Here is a 16,248-nt window from a genome sequence, read left to right as displayed (position 1 = left end):
TCAGGTATAACATCGACCAAAGTGGCATCCGGATGGACGAGGGGAGGGTGGAAGCCGTCCGGTCCTGGCCAACTCCATCCATCGTGAAAGAGCTCCAAAGATTCCTTGGTTTTGTTAACTTCTATCAACGATTCATCTACCAGTACAGCACCATTTCCAGTCCACTCACCAGCCTCCTCCGTGGTAAGCCCAAGTCTCTGTCCTGGACATCATCTGCCACCGAAGCCTTTCAAGCCTTGAAAAACGCCTAAATCCCAGGTATAAAATATCCCCTCTTCACTCGGTCCCACTTCAACATCTCATATCGACCGAGCGCCAAGAACATCAAGGCCGATGCCCTTTCATGTATCCACAGCCCAGAGAAAAACACTGAAGAACCAGAGTCCATCCTTCCTGCTCAGCTCTTTGTTGCACCGGTCACCTGGTCTGAAGAGACTCTGCTCTCTGCCAATCCAATGCCTCCACCCATGTCCCACCGGGTTGCCCACCTAACCTGCAGTTCATTGCCAGACACCGTTGCATTCCACTCATCACATACCTCTCTTGGCACTGGTAACCCCGGGCTCAACTAAACTCTTTTGCTGCTACGCCAACACTTCTGGTGGCCCCGGATGTCAGCTGATGTCAGAAGGTACGTGCAGGGATGTCAGGAATGCGCCATGGCAAAGAGTCCTTGCCATCTAAAATCTGGCAAACTCCATACTCTGCCCGTTCCCAACGGCCATGGTCACACCTAGGAGTAGACTTCATCACCCATCTGCCAGTCTCCGAGAACTGCACCTGTGTGTTTGTAGTTGTAGACTGTTTCTCCAAGTCCTGCCGCCACATTCCACTCAGAGGTCTACCCACTGCTCTAGAAACAGCCAAACTCATGTTCAACCACATCTTCCACTATTATGGCATCCCTGAAGACATCGTATTAGACAGAGGTCCGCAGTTCATCTCTAAGGTTTGGAAAGCCTTCTTTTCTCTTCTAGGTGTGACCGTGAACCTGTCATCCGGATACCATCCGCAGACGAACGGGCAAACGGAACGCAAGATCCAGGAAATAGGACGTTTCCTATGTACATTCTGTCATGGCCACCAGGACTCCTGGAACCAGTTCCTAGGATGGGCCGAGTACGCACAGAACTCTCTCCGCCAGCCTACCACCGGTCTCACGCCATTTCAGTGCATACTCGGCTATCAATCCTCACTGTTCCCCTGGTCAGGGGAACCCTCTGATATCCCTGCAGTTGACTACAGGTTCCGGGAGAGTGAGAGGGTCTGGGACTCTGCACACCACCAACTCCAGAGGGCTCTCCGCAGACACAGAATGACAGCCGACCTTCGCCGCTCATAGACTCCCTCCTTCCAAGTAGGACAGAAGGTCTGGCTGTCCACCTGGGACATCCGCCTGCGCATGCAGTGCAGGAAGTTGAGTCCCAGATTCGTTGACCCCTTTACCATCCTGCAACAGATTAAGAGACCGGTTACTTAGACCGGTTCCTTACAAACTGCAACTACCTCCACAATACCGGATTCACCCCACCTTCAATGTGTTACTGTTAAAGCCTCACCATGCATCTGTTTCTTTTCCACAGAGCCTGGTGTTACCCCGGAGCCCCCTCTTCCTCTTCTGTTTGAAGACGGTGCAGAATACCAGGTCCAGGAAATCTTAGACTCCCGGCGTCGTGGTGGTCAGCTCAAAGATCTCGTGGACTGTGAGGGCTATGGCCCAGAGGAGCGTTCATGGGTACCCCGACATGACATGCTAGATCAGAAACTACTTGAAACCTTCCACTCCACTATTTCTGGAAAAATTCCTCCTATGATCCAAATTGACAATATTTGCATCATAGGAGGAATGTTTGCCCAAAGGCTAAAGACTACAGCCAGCAGAGGGAGCCATTTCCGCATGTTTTGAATCTGCGCATGGAGGATGAGAGATTACACTCACAGCTCAGCTCGCAAGGAGAGCTCAGCTTGCAGCTACAGGCACTCATTTAAACGGAGCTATGGTGAGCAATGTAAGTCTTTTAACTTCTCAAATTAATTTCAATGAAAGTTAAGCTTGCAAAGGCATAAACTGAAACGCGCCAGACTGAACTCGCGTTGTGAATGTATGCCGCGAGTGTAGTCGCGATTACCTCAGCTCTCATCAGAAGAGCTCATCAGCTCATTTATTTCACTCCTGCAGTTAGTGCTCAGAGCTGTGATACTCGCGCGGTGACACTCATTATATTGAACAGACACGTTCAGTTTTAATTGTAGTGTCTTCTCTAACTCAGTCACAGTAATAAAGTTGGTGGCTTTGGGAATGGCCTCATAGGGCAGCGATGCATTCTGGGAATTGTAGTCTTTCATCCCCATGAGACAAAAATACATTTTCTGTCTTTTCTCAGTCTAGAAGGCACCAAATAAAATAAAAAAATCACATTTCTACTACATTGATGACCCAGTTTAAATACAGATTTATCTTCCCAGCGCTGAAGTAACCCTTTAAGCCCCTCTTACGCATTCAGTCACTGTCCGGTCTCGTTTGCACATGCTACTGCCTATGCTTACTACCACGGACTCACCTGAATACTTACCTCTGTCCCCTTGTCTCCCAAGTGTCTCCCCGTTTTGTCTCCTGGCTCCTCATCTCCATCGCTCCAGTCTCTCAGTCTGCCATCCCACCATTCATCTTCAACAAAGACGTATCTTATTACCCAATTGCCATTCTGCCCGGATTCATCTTGCCTGCACTCACCTCTGATACTCTCATCCTGGTTCAGCTCAATAAACTCTGTGTTTCACTGTCCTCAGTTCTCCGTGTCCTCTCTGTTTTGTAACAGTAAGGTACTATACTTCTAATATATATTTGTTTCCTCTTTTCATGATCTATATAATCCTAATCCGGTCATAATTGTATATGTTTGTTAGTTAGACTGTAGTGCTCGTGTACTATAGAGTTGTTCATGAGAACATTTAGTGTTTTTGTGATCGCTATAACTCTCTAATCCAGTCATAATTATAATATGTCGTTAGTTGGACTTTCATGCTTGTGTAGTATCGAGTTGTAATGAGAATGGTTTGTGTTTTTGTGATCGCTATAACTCTAATCTGGTCATAATTGTAATATGTTGTTGTAACGATTCGATAGGTAAGGAGGGAAGAGGACACGGGGGTCGGCTGGACTGCTGACGACTTTATTTGTATAACTCAAATCACAACGTGCACACTTCAGCGTGTGACTCTCTCTCATAAACTCAGGAACAGTTTCACTTCCGGGTTGCGGCCCTTCCGGTTTCCGGGATTCTCAGTGTCTCAGGGGGTGCGTCAGCAGTCCGTCTCTCTCTCGCATGCTTCCGTTTCTCCAGGCGTTTTATACTCTCTCCGCACCCTTTACTGAAACGAGATACAGGTGTTATCAATCTGCGTCCAACCCACTCACTTACCGCTCGTCACACGGCTCTCTCCCGCTGCAGACCTCGCTGAACCATGCCCCCCTTGCCACAGTTGTTAGTTGGACTGTCGTGCTCATGCACTATAGAGTTGTTCATGAGAACGGTTTGTGTTTATTTGATCGATATAACTCTCTAATTAGGTCATAATTGTAATATGTCGTTAGTTGGACTGTCATGCTCGTCCACTACAGAGTTGTTCATGAGAACAGTTTGTGTTTTTGTGATGGAAGGGGTGACTTTTTCATTGAATATTCGACCTGGACTAATTCTGCCCTAGTCTTTGTCTGGGTTACGTATGTGTGGGGCGGAGATAACAAAATAGGGCCGAGACCCTTTTGGGGGTAGGGGCATGTTTGTTTTGGTGATTTGAAATAACAACAGTAACCAGAAAACACTTACCCCACCTTTAAGTACAAAATTACAAAGTTCCAATTTAACAGACTTTAAAAGGTGTCATGAACTGGCTTTTTTTAATTTATTTTTTTATACTGTTGTCTGAGGACAACTTACATCCAAGAACATCCTAACTAATAGGTAATAGGCTATTTTCTACACTGGTTTTGAGGCTCTCTCCTGAATGCTGGGTTTTGATGGGCGTTGATCTAATGTTTGGGCGCAATAAGCCACTAAACAGAACAAAATTCGGAATTGCATGGTGTCTTTCAGTGCACACTCTTTGGCTGTGTCAGTCAGAGCAAGTAATGTATTAAAATCTTTTCTGTGGCCTACTGCGCTAAAAACTCTCTTTAACACTAAGCACGTCCCACATTTCTTTTCTGATTTATGCATGTTCTTTAAAAAAAAAAAAAACCCGAAACAACCTTGTGTGCTTGGAGAAAACACAGCTGATACATTCATACTACAATATAAAGAAAAATATCTGCTACTCAGTTATGACAGCTATTCATCCACATATTTAAACATAGTAAATGAGTAAATGCAAAACCTCAGTATGTTCAGTTGACAGTGTGAACTCTTCAGTCCATTAGAGAGCAGCTTCACCCCTGAATCATTCAGGCAATTGCTACTCAGGTCTAACTCTCTCAGATGGGAGTTTGATGATTGTAGAGCTGAAGATACAGTTTCACAGCATGCTTCATCAAGACCACAGCTGACAAATCTGCCAAAAAAGAATATTTACCCAAATTATTTTCTGATGTTATTTTCTGTTTTGCAATAACACATTATACCCTTCATAATCAGGACAGCCAGATATTTCACACAGTATTTTGACATTCAGTTGTTTAGTGATGTAGAGTTATGCCCCAAATAAAAGTGCTGGTGCTCTTAAGTCTTTCTGAGTAGACACAAATGTAACATATCTAGAAATTAAGAGTTTACAATTCAAGACTCATAATTGTTCAGACTGTTTTAAATATGGAGATATATAGACTCAAACATTAAAACAAAAACAAAAAAAATATTAAAATATATTAAATGTATAAAAATTAGTGGTGGGCCGTTATCGGCGTTAAAGGTTCCATTCTTCGTGTGTTTTCGAAGCTTTGATTATGTTTACGGTGTGCAATATAACATGAGTTCATGTTTCGCGTGTAAAAAAAAACAGTATTTTTCACACAATTTACTTATCTGTACACTTGTTCTATGAAGTCCCTCCTTCAGAAATACATAACGAGTTCTGATTAGGCCAGTGCTTCCCGCGCTGTGTTTGGACAGCAGCTTAGCGCACGTTGCCCGGAAAGGTCCTGCCTCTTATCATAACAGGTAGATACGCGCGCTCAATGTTATTGCAAAAATGATATTGCCTTATCAATTTGAGCCGGAATCAGACCCGGAGAATATCGAAGAGGATCGATTACAACCTGCTCAGGAAAGACTTTTGCTGGATGTTTCAGAATGGTAAGCTGTCTATTCAGTAGTTTGAATTGATCATTACAAACACCAACAATCGATGGTTTCAATGAATTACTACACTTTTATATGCTAAGTTTTTGAGATTAGTTTCATTTACCATCTAACGTTAGTTAACAAAGCTAAACAGCGTTGCACTTTGTGTAATGAGTTATATAAACTGTTAAACGGACCAACTTAAATAATATACACTTACCGGTTGTGGTCCATAAACAACGCCTTCTCCAGACAAAGATGGAACTGCGTCATCTTTTAAGAATAATCTTTCTGCGAATCCGGCATTAAACTGATTGAGATTGAGGAAGCAGTCCTCAGCAAAATGTGCTGCACATAGTTTTAAATTGTGATTATAATTTTCCGGAACCGAGTTAACCATAAACTGTAGCCATTGATCTCTATGTACAGCGTCCGTGGGAAGGCCAAACAAAGGTGATTTGACTCCGGGATGAAAATAACAGCGTTTCAATGGCATGGCGACCAACACACTCTACAAAAACAAAGCTTCCTATTCTCGACGTGCGAGAGCAAAAGGACCGCGCCCCCGAATTTGCGTGTTCTTGTGGGCGGAGGGTTCGTCTACAAACGGTTTTAGTTGCGTCATTAAAGCAGGAAGTGCAGCGCTGTAGTCCAAACCGGCCATTCGCTGTAGGCTTTGAAAGGGAACTTCTGTTAAATAAAATATCTCGCTTGGCATTGAACTTTGAGCTTTATAATTTTACAGGTATTATTTATGCTCTAACAGCAACATTACACACTAACTAAAGTTTGAAAAATGGAATTGCAAAGAATGGGACCTTTAACGTGCTGCATTAACGTGAGACTCTTATCGGGCGATAAAAAAAACATTGCCGTTAATCTATTCTCGAAGTTGGGTTGGGAGCTGGGTCCTTATGCAAGCTATGATTATTTTCACTTTGATATTTTAGCGTGGATGTATACCTAGCTGAATTACACTGTAGGGGGTCTTCGAGTCTTCGAACCTGTGTATATGCCTACTGTGAAATTACCACCACATCAAACGTGATGTGCTAACATGGATGCTGCTATGAAGCTGCTGGGTTTGCTTCAGGGAAAATTTATTTTTAAGAAGCTTCCCAATGGAAACCTCGACAAGACTAAGGTTGTTTGCACCTTCTGCAATGCAGAATTAGTTTACTATAGGAGTTCTTCTAGTCTCGAGTACCGTCTAAACGCACACATTTTTGTCATTCCGATTGAAAGATTCAGTGGACTGTTTACATGAGACGTTATCTAAACCGGTCTGGGGTTTACGTGTGCTGACCATTCGCCTTATTCACCTGGCGGCCATTTTGAAAACTCTAACGCCGTTGTGGGGTACACAAACCCGGAAGTTGGACTCCGATACAGTACTAATCAATAGCAGCATTCTGTGTCACTCACTTTCTGCCTGCTGTGTGTAACAAAATCATGTAATGCATCACTGATAATATGTTTATGCATATAGTTTTCATTTGTTCATGTTTTTTAATTTTCCTCCTAATGTAATTTCTAATGTTCTGCCCTTTTCTGGTACGTTTTTCCATACTTACAGTATACAAGCAGGCCATTTGTATTCCTCCATACCAATAAATGTACATAGTTACCATTTACAAACCTAGACCAGTATGCATATCAATGTTTTTGAATGACTTATTTCTTTCTGATGTTCTGACCAGTTGTCAAGTTATGAAAGACAACATCCATGTGTAATAAAATTGTACTTTATTAAGATAAATGGACATTTTATTTTACATATATGAAGATCCAGAAGCTCATACATACACATATCTCCCACATGTAAATTAACTGTATCAACTATAATACTGATCTGCCCACGTTGACACGATATGATAGATTAAAATAAGCTGATAACATCACCGTTTTCTCCAGAATGATTACAGCCGAATCAAATTGTGTTGCAATATTGTCCTGTTAACACCGTGAAGCTGCTTTGGAACAATCGGTATTGTAAAAGCGCTGAATAAAGCTGACTTGACATGTCCCAGTCTTGCTAGTCTTTCGAACTTCGTCTGTAGTAAAATGCAGAAATTACGACCAGGATCCCTTCTGATATTTTTTTAATCCACTCTCCATGTAATCCCTTATCCTCCGGAAAACGGTGAAAGGTTTGTCCTCTGTAGGATTTTTTCCTGAGTGACGATGTGCAGTGAAACAGAATGCTGCTATTGATTAGTACTGTATCGGAGTCCAGCTTCCGGGTTTGTGTACCCCACAACGGCGTTAGAGTTTTCAAAATGGCCGCCAGGTGAATAAGGCGAATAGTCCACTGACTTACAGTCAGAATCAGTTTGTGACATGTTGTGACAGTTTGTCTGGCGCATCAGAAATGTCGACGTTGTCTTCTCCTCTCCAGCAGCTGGAAAAAGTTACCGGTTTCCATAGCAACTCTCAATGGCCACCAGGACATATACGGCTTTATAAAAGCTATTTATTTGTTGTAAAGTGTAATAATCATCCCAGTGCCTTGGACAAACACTGTCAAGATGAGAGAGGTTAGCCAGGCTATGTCTGTGTCATTATTCCAACATTATCTTCATAACTTCTTACAAAAGTTAACACGAAAAATTAACTTTCCTGTCTTGCAATCATTATAGCCTGGTGTGAGTGACGCGCGGTATTAAATGTGCGCCTTCACTACTGAAGAGCGGACGCTTTATATCACGTCGCATCAAATCTGAGAGGATCTCTAAAATCATGCATTTTATGAAGCATATTGTATGGCATATGTGAGTTTTTATTAAAGGCTTGGAGAAGATGCTAATCATTACGTTATTGGCCTGTAAAACACATACTTGCAGTCTACTAACTAGTGTTCAATTCACAGTCTATTGTTTTCACTCAATGAACGTTTCACACGATTGTCATGAATGACTTAATCCTCATTAATCTTTTATAGTAATTATTTTATTTATATTCAAGTATAACAACCTATTCAGGCATTCTGGATTGGCCATGAATTTCACATTTATTCCAATTTACATTAAAACATACTATCTGAAGTCTTTTTGGCAACCAGACCAAAAAAAGCATGCTGTTGGTACCTTATGTGAAATAAAATATAGCTCCTGGCATGAGCTACAGTAGGCATCAAGCTACATATAACAAAATAAAAGATTAATATTACACTTTAACTCCAAACTCCCTTTAAACAGCCAGCTTGTGTTTGTATGTACTTCCGATTGTGACATACTGTCGGATTTAGTGATGTTCAATGATGGTAAAATGTTATATTTTGCGTTTGATATGGAGGTAATCGCTACACCTGGTTAGCTTGTTACTGGACACATTCTTTATACATATGAAAATACACCAAATCACATGCCATTTTAATTGTGTGTTTAATAGCTTAATTTTCTCGCTTTGGTAATGTTTACAAGAGAGAGATGAGATTGAGGAAGTGTACTGAACAGCTTGACCAGATGGGGCAAGATTTTTTTCACATTGAGTCGTGTAAGATGATTGACAGCTGTGACATGCAGCAGAAATTAAACAGACTCTGAGATCGCTCTGAATGTCATTCAGCTCTTCAGATTACCACAAGTCAGTGAGAAATTTATAGAATTGTTATTCTCTATAACAATATTTTGCGACGATTTGTTGATAAATCTATATTTATCCAATTATGCGCACGTTTTCACTAAGAGCCTGAACGGATGCTGTTAAGTGCATATATGTGACCAAAAATAAAAAGGAGATGATGTGACTGGCTATTAATACTTGTTGATATTCCATTCAAAATATTATTCATTACAGATCGATTATTTTGCACTCCTGACATAAATTAAGAAATAAATGTCACCGCAACCTCATTTTATCATAAACATTGGTCAAATAACGAAGCGGGAGCCTTTAATCTTTCTAATTATACAGATTTTTTCCCAGATGAAGTTAGAGTGTTATGTTTTAACGTGCATTGAATGTTGACATCAGTAATCTGGGGTCATTGGCGATACCTGACTGCAAAGGGTTAAGTAACGATCAATGAAATTACTCACAGGGCTTTTCTGCAGCATCTCACAGCTGGAAGGAGTTTCGTGTAACCGGCCTGTGATGACGTGAATCTCTTTGGGTTGAACTCGTCCAGCACCTTCTCTGATATAAGCAATACATAGGCCAGCACTGTGCACATTGAAGATGAGAGTTCTCTTCCTGGATTTGCATATAATTGGAGATATTTCTGGATTTCCTCAATTAATGAATGATCCTTAAGCTCAAGTAAGCAGTAGAATAGGTTCACTGAAGCTTCATCTGAGATGTCTTTGTTTTGTAATTGTTTAATGTGTGCAATTATTTTTCTGATGCTCACACTGGTGTCTTTAGTCTGTGTGAGCAGGCATTGGAGCAGATTTTGACTGGATTCCAGTGAAATTCCCATCAGAAACCGCAGGAACAGGTCCAGATGTCCTCTTTGACTCTGCATTGCTTTATCAGTGGCCCTCTTTATTAAGTCATGAAATTTGACTTTTCTTAAGACGAACCGAAGATTTTGTTTGACTGTAGTTTGTGAATATTCAAAGAAAAACTGAAGCTCCTTCAAGTTGTTGTTAAGGTAACAGATGAACACATACACTGCAGCGAGGAACTCTTGAACACTCAGATGCACAAAGCAGAAGACCTTTGTTGCATGAAGTCCATCTTCCTTCTTGAAGATCTCCGCAATCATTCCTGTGAACTCAGTTTCTTTACTCACATCAATACCACATGCTTTCAGATCTTTCTCATAGAACACAATGTTTTCCTTCTTCAGCTGTTCAAATGCTAGCTTGGCTAACTTCAAAATCATTTCACTATTTGATTGCAAGTTCTTTGCACATTCTCTTTCTTCTTGTTCATCGTACTTCTGGTTCTTCATGTCCATCTGTATCAGCAGGAAGTGGATGTACATTTCAGTGAGTGTTGTGCTGATGCTCTCTGTATTGTTCTTGATGAGAATATTCTGAAGTACTGTGGCCGTGATCCAGCAGAACAAGGGAATGTGGCACATGATGTAGAGACAACGAGACGTCTTAATGTGTGAGATGATTCTGGAGGCCTGAGTCTTATCTGTGAATCTCTTTCTAAAGTACTCCTCCTTCTGTTGGTCAGTGAATCCTCGCACCTCTGTGAACAAACCCACATACTGAGGAGGGATCTGATTGGCTGCTGCTGGTCGTGAGGTCACCCAGACAAGTGCTGATGGAAGCAGCTTCCCTTTGACCAGACTTGTGAACAACATGTCTACAGATGATCTTTTCTCAACGGTGTTCAATGTTCTGCTTTTAAAATTCAAAGGCAGGCGACTCTCATCAAGTCCATCAAATATAAATGCTAGCTTACATTTCTTAATACATAACTTTAATTTCTCCAGATCCTCCAACTCAGGATACAATTCCAGCAGAAGCTCATGGAGACTGACATCTTCATTTGTCATTAAGTTCATCTCTCGGAATGGAAGCAGGAACACACAGTCTATATCCTGATTGGCTGTTTCTTCTGCCCAGTCCAGGATGAATTTGTGCACAGAGACAGTTTTTCCGATGCCAGCAACTCCTTTGGTCAGCACAATCTTTTCTTCATTTTTCCCCCTTAACAATGTAAATATATCATTGCATTTGACTGGTTTGTCCTGTGTTGGATTGTTCTTGAAAGCATCATCGATCTTCATAATCTCATGTTCCTGATTGACATCTTTCATATCTCCCTCTGTGATGAACAGATCTGTGTAAACAGCCTTGAGATATGCTTCATTTTCAGTCTTGCAATCAAAAATACGCTCTGCATTCTTCTTCATGTTGGTTTTGTGTTTTTCCAAAAAGGTTTTCAGAATCAAATCCTCTGTTATAAAAGATTGATGTAGGTGCATAAAACATGAGGGAAAACATTTAATTTTAAAAAATAAACATCACAGAGCTTTCACATCTGCATCATCTGATGATCTGAAAATTCATTCAACATATTGGAATTAAATTGCTGTTGACTACACTACATCTTTATAAATATATTACACTCATGGAAGGGAATACCTTAAGCATTCAAATCAGAATTGTCATCAAATATAATTTGTCATCTAATTTGTAAACTCAGTAAAGAGGACAGAGTTCGAGGAACAACTGGTAGTGAATGCTCTAGTTCTTGTTTGTAAGGTTTACTGGTCATGGCCAGTCACAGCAAGATGTTGACTGGAGTATGTGGCTGTTGAAAAGGTCAGTGGTGCTGTCTGGTTAGTTCTGGTGATACATTACATCACCCTCACAGTTAACCTATATTCTAATATTAATAAACATGTTCAGTTAGTAAAAATAAACAGACCAAAACGTCTCGGTTACGTATGTAACCCTAGTTCCCTGAGGCAACGAGACGCTGCGTCGAAACGCTGTGAGAACGCCTCTGCGTGAATGCGTTGTGAAGTGCGTGTAGAACCAATCCATCCGGAGATCGGACAGCCAGAGGAGACGGCTGTCCGACCGCCTCATAATCAAGTGAAATGGCCTCGACCACCCACTTGCTCATTCTCTGCTTAGACACGGGAGTCCTTTTTTTCGGGGCTCCAAAACAGACGAAAAGCTGATCAGATTTCCTCCACAGGGCAGCTCTGTGGACATATGCGTCTAACGCCCTAACTGGGCACAGCAGATTTAGTCTTTCCTGGTCTGACGTCATAAATAAAGGAGGACAGAAAGCTTGAAGAGTAATGGGGCCCCGTGGGCTCGTAGGAACCTTGGGGATGTAACCTGGTCTGGGGTGAAGGAAAGCCTTCACCATACCAGGCGCAAACTCTAAACATGAGGGCCCTACCGACACGGACTGAATGTCCCCTATTCTTTTAAGGGACAAAATGGCCAGCAGAAAGATCGTCTTTAGGGTGAGGAACTTTTCTGGAACTTCCTCTAAGGGTTCAAATGGAGGCTCAGACAAGCCCCGTAAAACAATGGCCAAATCCCAGGTCGGGACCCTCGAATGCACCACCGGCCTCAACCTTAAAGTACCACGGAGGAAACGTGTAACTAGAGGGTGTCTTCCCAAAGACACTCCACCCAAAGTAGCGTGGAAAGCAGCTAAGGCGGCCACGTACACCTTTATTGTGGAGGGGGTCAACCCTGCCGAGAACCTTGCCTGCAGAAACTCCAGCACTGTACCAACCGGGCAGTTAACTGGGTCCAACTGGCGTTCTCTGCACCATGCTGAGAACAGTCTCCATTTCAGAGCGTACAGTTTCCTCGTGGACGGAGCTCTGGAGTGAAGGATGGTCTCTACGACCTCAGCCGAGAGACCCTCCTCTATGAGCCTGGCCCCCTCAGAGGCCAGGCCCACAGTTTCCATAACTCTGGGCGAGGATGCAGGAATCTCCCGCCCGCCTGAGAGAGGAGATCCCTCCTGGTCGGAATCTCCATCGGAGAGCCTTCCAGGAGAGATATTAGGTCCGAAAACCATATTCTGGTCGGCCAGTATGGAGCCACTAGAAGTACCTGGGCCCAGTCCCGGCGTACCCTTCTCCAGAACTCCTGGAAGCAAGACAATCTGGGGAAATGCATACAGGGGCAGCCTCGGCCACTTCTGTACCATGGCGTCCAACCCCAGTGGGGCTGGATGTGACAGAGAGAACCACTGAGGACAGTGAGAGACCTAACAGTTTCTGGAACTGTTTCACAGTGACGGCACTGTCTAGCTTCGGTTCTTTGACTGCTGCCAGGATCGACGCTATGCGTATCGGCGATAATTGCGCCTGCATAATTACCGAGTCCCAGTTCACGCCTAAAAAAGTGGTTCTATGAGTCGGAGAAAGCACACTCTTCTCGGCGTTCAGCCTCAACACCAATTTCGACATGTGTGCAAGAACAGCATCTCGATGCTGAACCACCATCTGCTCGGTGTGAGCTAAGATCAACCAGTCGTCGATGTAATTGAGTATGAGGATGCCCTGCAGACGCAACGGCGCCAGAGCTGCATCCTCACACTTGATGAATGTGCGGGGTGACAGTGCTAGACCGAAGGGAAGTACTCGATATTGGTATGCCTCTCCCCCGAAGGCAAACCTCAGAAACTTCCTGTGATGTGGAAGGATGGAGACATGGAAAAACGCATCTTTGAGGTCTATGGTCACAAACCAATCCTCCGACTTGATCTGCGATACAATCTATCTGAGTGTGAGCATCTTGAATTTTAGCTTGCCACAGGGCGATTTAATAGGCGCAGATCTAATATCGGGCGCAACCCCCCATCCTTCTTCGGCACGATGAAGTAACGGCTGTAAAACCCTGACTCCCTGCCGGGAGGAGGAACCCTTTCTATAGCCCCCCTCGGGTGGCCCGCGGGGACCGTCTGCGCCCCGGCGTTGCGGCAGGGTTGGCAGCGCGGCCCCCAGAGGGCACCGCAGGAAAACGGGTACTGTAGGCAGAGGTAAACACCGTTTTCCTGCGGGGGGAACCAGGAACGCTTTGACGAGGCCTTCTTGGCGATCAGGACTGTCCTCAGATCAGCCCTGCCCCTTGAAGGCCTCGTCTGAGAGTGCCGCCCCTCTTCCCCACGCTGAGGGGGAGTTCGGGTAGCGACACTCTGCTTTTGTTGTGCCCTGTAGGAGGAGCTTGTACTCGGCTTAGGCTGCTGCTTTTCTGCAGCAGCCCCAGGGACCTGGATCCGGAGAGGGAGAAACTGTTTAAGTGCCGCTGCCTGTTTCTTAGACTCCTGGAACCTTTCTGTGACGGATTGGACCGCGTCACCGAAGAGGCCCGCAGGGGACAGCGGCGCATCGAGCAAAAAGCTCTTCTCCCTCTCCTTGATCTCGGTGGGTTTTAACCAAAGGTGCCTCTCCGTGGCCACCAGGGCTGCCATAGAGCGGCCAACACATCTGGCCGTCTCCTTGGTGGCCCGGAGAGCGAGATCGGCAGACTGCATAAGTTCGTTAATTATATCACCCCCCACCTCATCACGACCATCCAAGTCCCTAAGCAGGTTGGCCTGATATGCCTGCGTGATGGCCATAGTATGGAGGCACGCAGCGGCCTGACCTGCCGCCGAGTACGCTTTGCCCACCAACTCCAATGTTGTCTTTAGTGGCTTGGTGGGCAAAGTCGGGGCCTTTAGGGACAATGCCAAGGAAGGTGAGAGATGGCTCGCGAGCGTCTCTTCAACCTTTGGCATCGCCCCACAACCATAGTGCTTCAGCCCAATGATGTTACTGTAAGTCGACGTTTGCGGGCTGAAAACACGGTATGATGCCGGTCTCTTCCACAATTTAGCCACCTCGGTGCGCAGATCGTGAAAGAACGGCAGGCCCTGACGTTGAGGCTCTGCTGTACGAGAGGGAAGAAATCTTTCATCAAGCTTACTCTGCCTTTTTCTGCCGGCTTCAGCTCTCTCGGTGGGCCAGTCAATATTTAACCTGGCCGCTGGACGGTGCAGGTGAGGGCTGAGATAAGGCAGAGCCCGTCTCAAACCCCTCTGCAAGGTCCAATTGTGAACCCCACGACTGAAGCCTCCGCTCTGCCTCGGCAGCAGCGGGACCCGAGCCGCGGGGAATACGAGCCCAGGCACCTTCCTCGAAGAGTGCCCGGTGGGAGCGCAGCGTTCTCAGGGGAAGCTGTTCACAGTGCTCGCAAGCAGCCCCCTCGAGGGCTGCCTGGGCATGCTGCGCTCCCAAGCAGATCACACATAGAGCGTGTGTATCCCCACCCGTGATGTAGCGTGGACAGGGATGAACACACCTCTTAAACTGCTTATTTTCACTCGCCATGATCTCTATTTTCTCTTTTTTTTGTAAACATATTGATAATATTTAACAAAAGAGTGGAAAATCCTCTCTAATGACAGACAAAAACACCAAATAGACGGACAGGTTCACACAGATCGCTTACTGAAGGCACAGAAGCTAGTTCCTGTTTGTGTTCGCGGACGCTTTATAGTTTCCGGTCGATGACGTCATCACGCCGACAATCGATCGATCTCCCGATGGATTGGTTCTACACGCACGTCACAACGCATTCACGCTAGGGATGGGTACCGAAAACCGGTATTAAACGGGCCCCGGGGTTGAATTTTGAAAGACCGTTGTATCGATAAGCTCGGATGTTATCGGTTCTTCTGTCGGTACTTTTGAAAATACACGTGTGGAGAAAGAGAGAGAGAAAGAGAGAGACCATGAGCAAAACGACAGAGGGCAGAACTAAACAGTCAAACATAGCCTGGTTACACTTTAGATCTGTGATAGTCTGATTTTATTTTAGATTTTGGCTTCCAAAGATTAAAATAATATTTATGTCTAGCGCAACTTATGTAGGCTAATTCCCTATGCAGCAGTAGCACGCTGTCATTTCTCCATAAAACTCAAACGCAATGACAGAATCAGCACGATCAGGGATTGTTGTAAAATACAGTCTAGCTACTGTTGGTAAATTGTGGGGTGTGTTTAATAATAAAAAGAGCGATTAAGCACAAAAATGTGCGCAAGAGGTTGTTCCCAAGTCGGCGCGCGCCCTCCGAAACAGCCGCAACGGTGACGAGCAAATCACACTTTCGGTTTCACACTCGCGTCTAAACGATCAAATGTACACAAACATCTATGTCAAAATGACCGGCTTGGAGAGTCTCTTAAACACAACAGTTTAACAGTTTTAGTTTGTGTCTAAAATGGAAGTAGTTATTATGGATATAGTCAGGAGAAAGTGTTGTGCATCTGCCTATTATCAGTCGCCTAGAGCTGCACATCTGTCTTAAAGAGGCAGTGGTGTTAATAAACATGCTGATGAATTACTACGAATTAAACAACCAAATGCAAAGAGAAAATCACTCACAGCTCTTGAATTAATAACTTCAGCTTTATTACGCATTATTTTGGCTATTTATGATAAACTATGCAGTGTTATTTTACTAGAATTCTTCCTGAAATTAAAGCACTGTATAGGCCTATATAATGTGTATTTTTGTTAATTGTGTGTGTGTGTATATATAT

At 44.0% G+C, this 16,248-nt stretch overlaps 1 protein-coding gene across 5 annotated transcripts in view; it reads right to left on the bottom strand.

The window, feature by feature from the left end:
• LOC137047351 (NACHT, LRR and PYD domains-containing protein 12-like) overlaps positions 1 to 16,248 on the bottom strand; it is a 97,274-nt gene that overhangs the window by 31,950 nt on the left and 49,076 nt on the right. For all 5 annotated transcript variants that reach the window (XM_067424984.1, XM_067425003.1, XM_067424975.1 and 2 more), the window contains 2 exons: positions 9,320 to 11,138; positions 4,378 to 4,551 (listed from right to left, as the gene is read on the bottom strand). In XM_067424984.1, the coding sequence (XP_067281085.1) occupies positions 4,378 to 4,551; positions 9,320 to 11,138 (1,993 nt within the window). The remainder of the gene's footprint in view (positions 1 to 4,377; positions 4,552 to 9,319; positions 11,139 to 16,248) is intronic.

The sequence above is a fragment of the Pseudorasbora parva genome, chromosome 2 (genome assembly GCF_024679245.1).
Source record: "Pseudorasbora parva isolate DD20220531a chromosome 2, ASM2467924v1, whole genome shotgun sequence".
NCBI lineage: Eukaryota > Metazoa > Chordata > Actinopteri > Cypriniformes > Gobionidae > Pseudorasbora > Pseudorasbora parva.
Note: the sequence above shows the minus strand (reverse complement) of the source record. Positions and strands in the feature narration are given on the sequence as shown.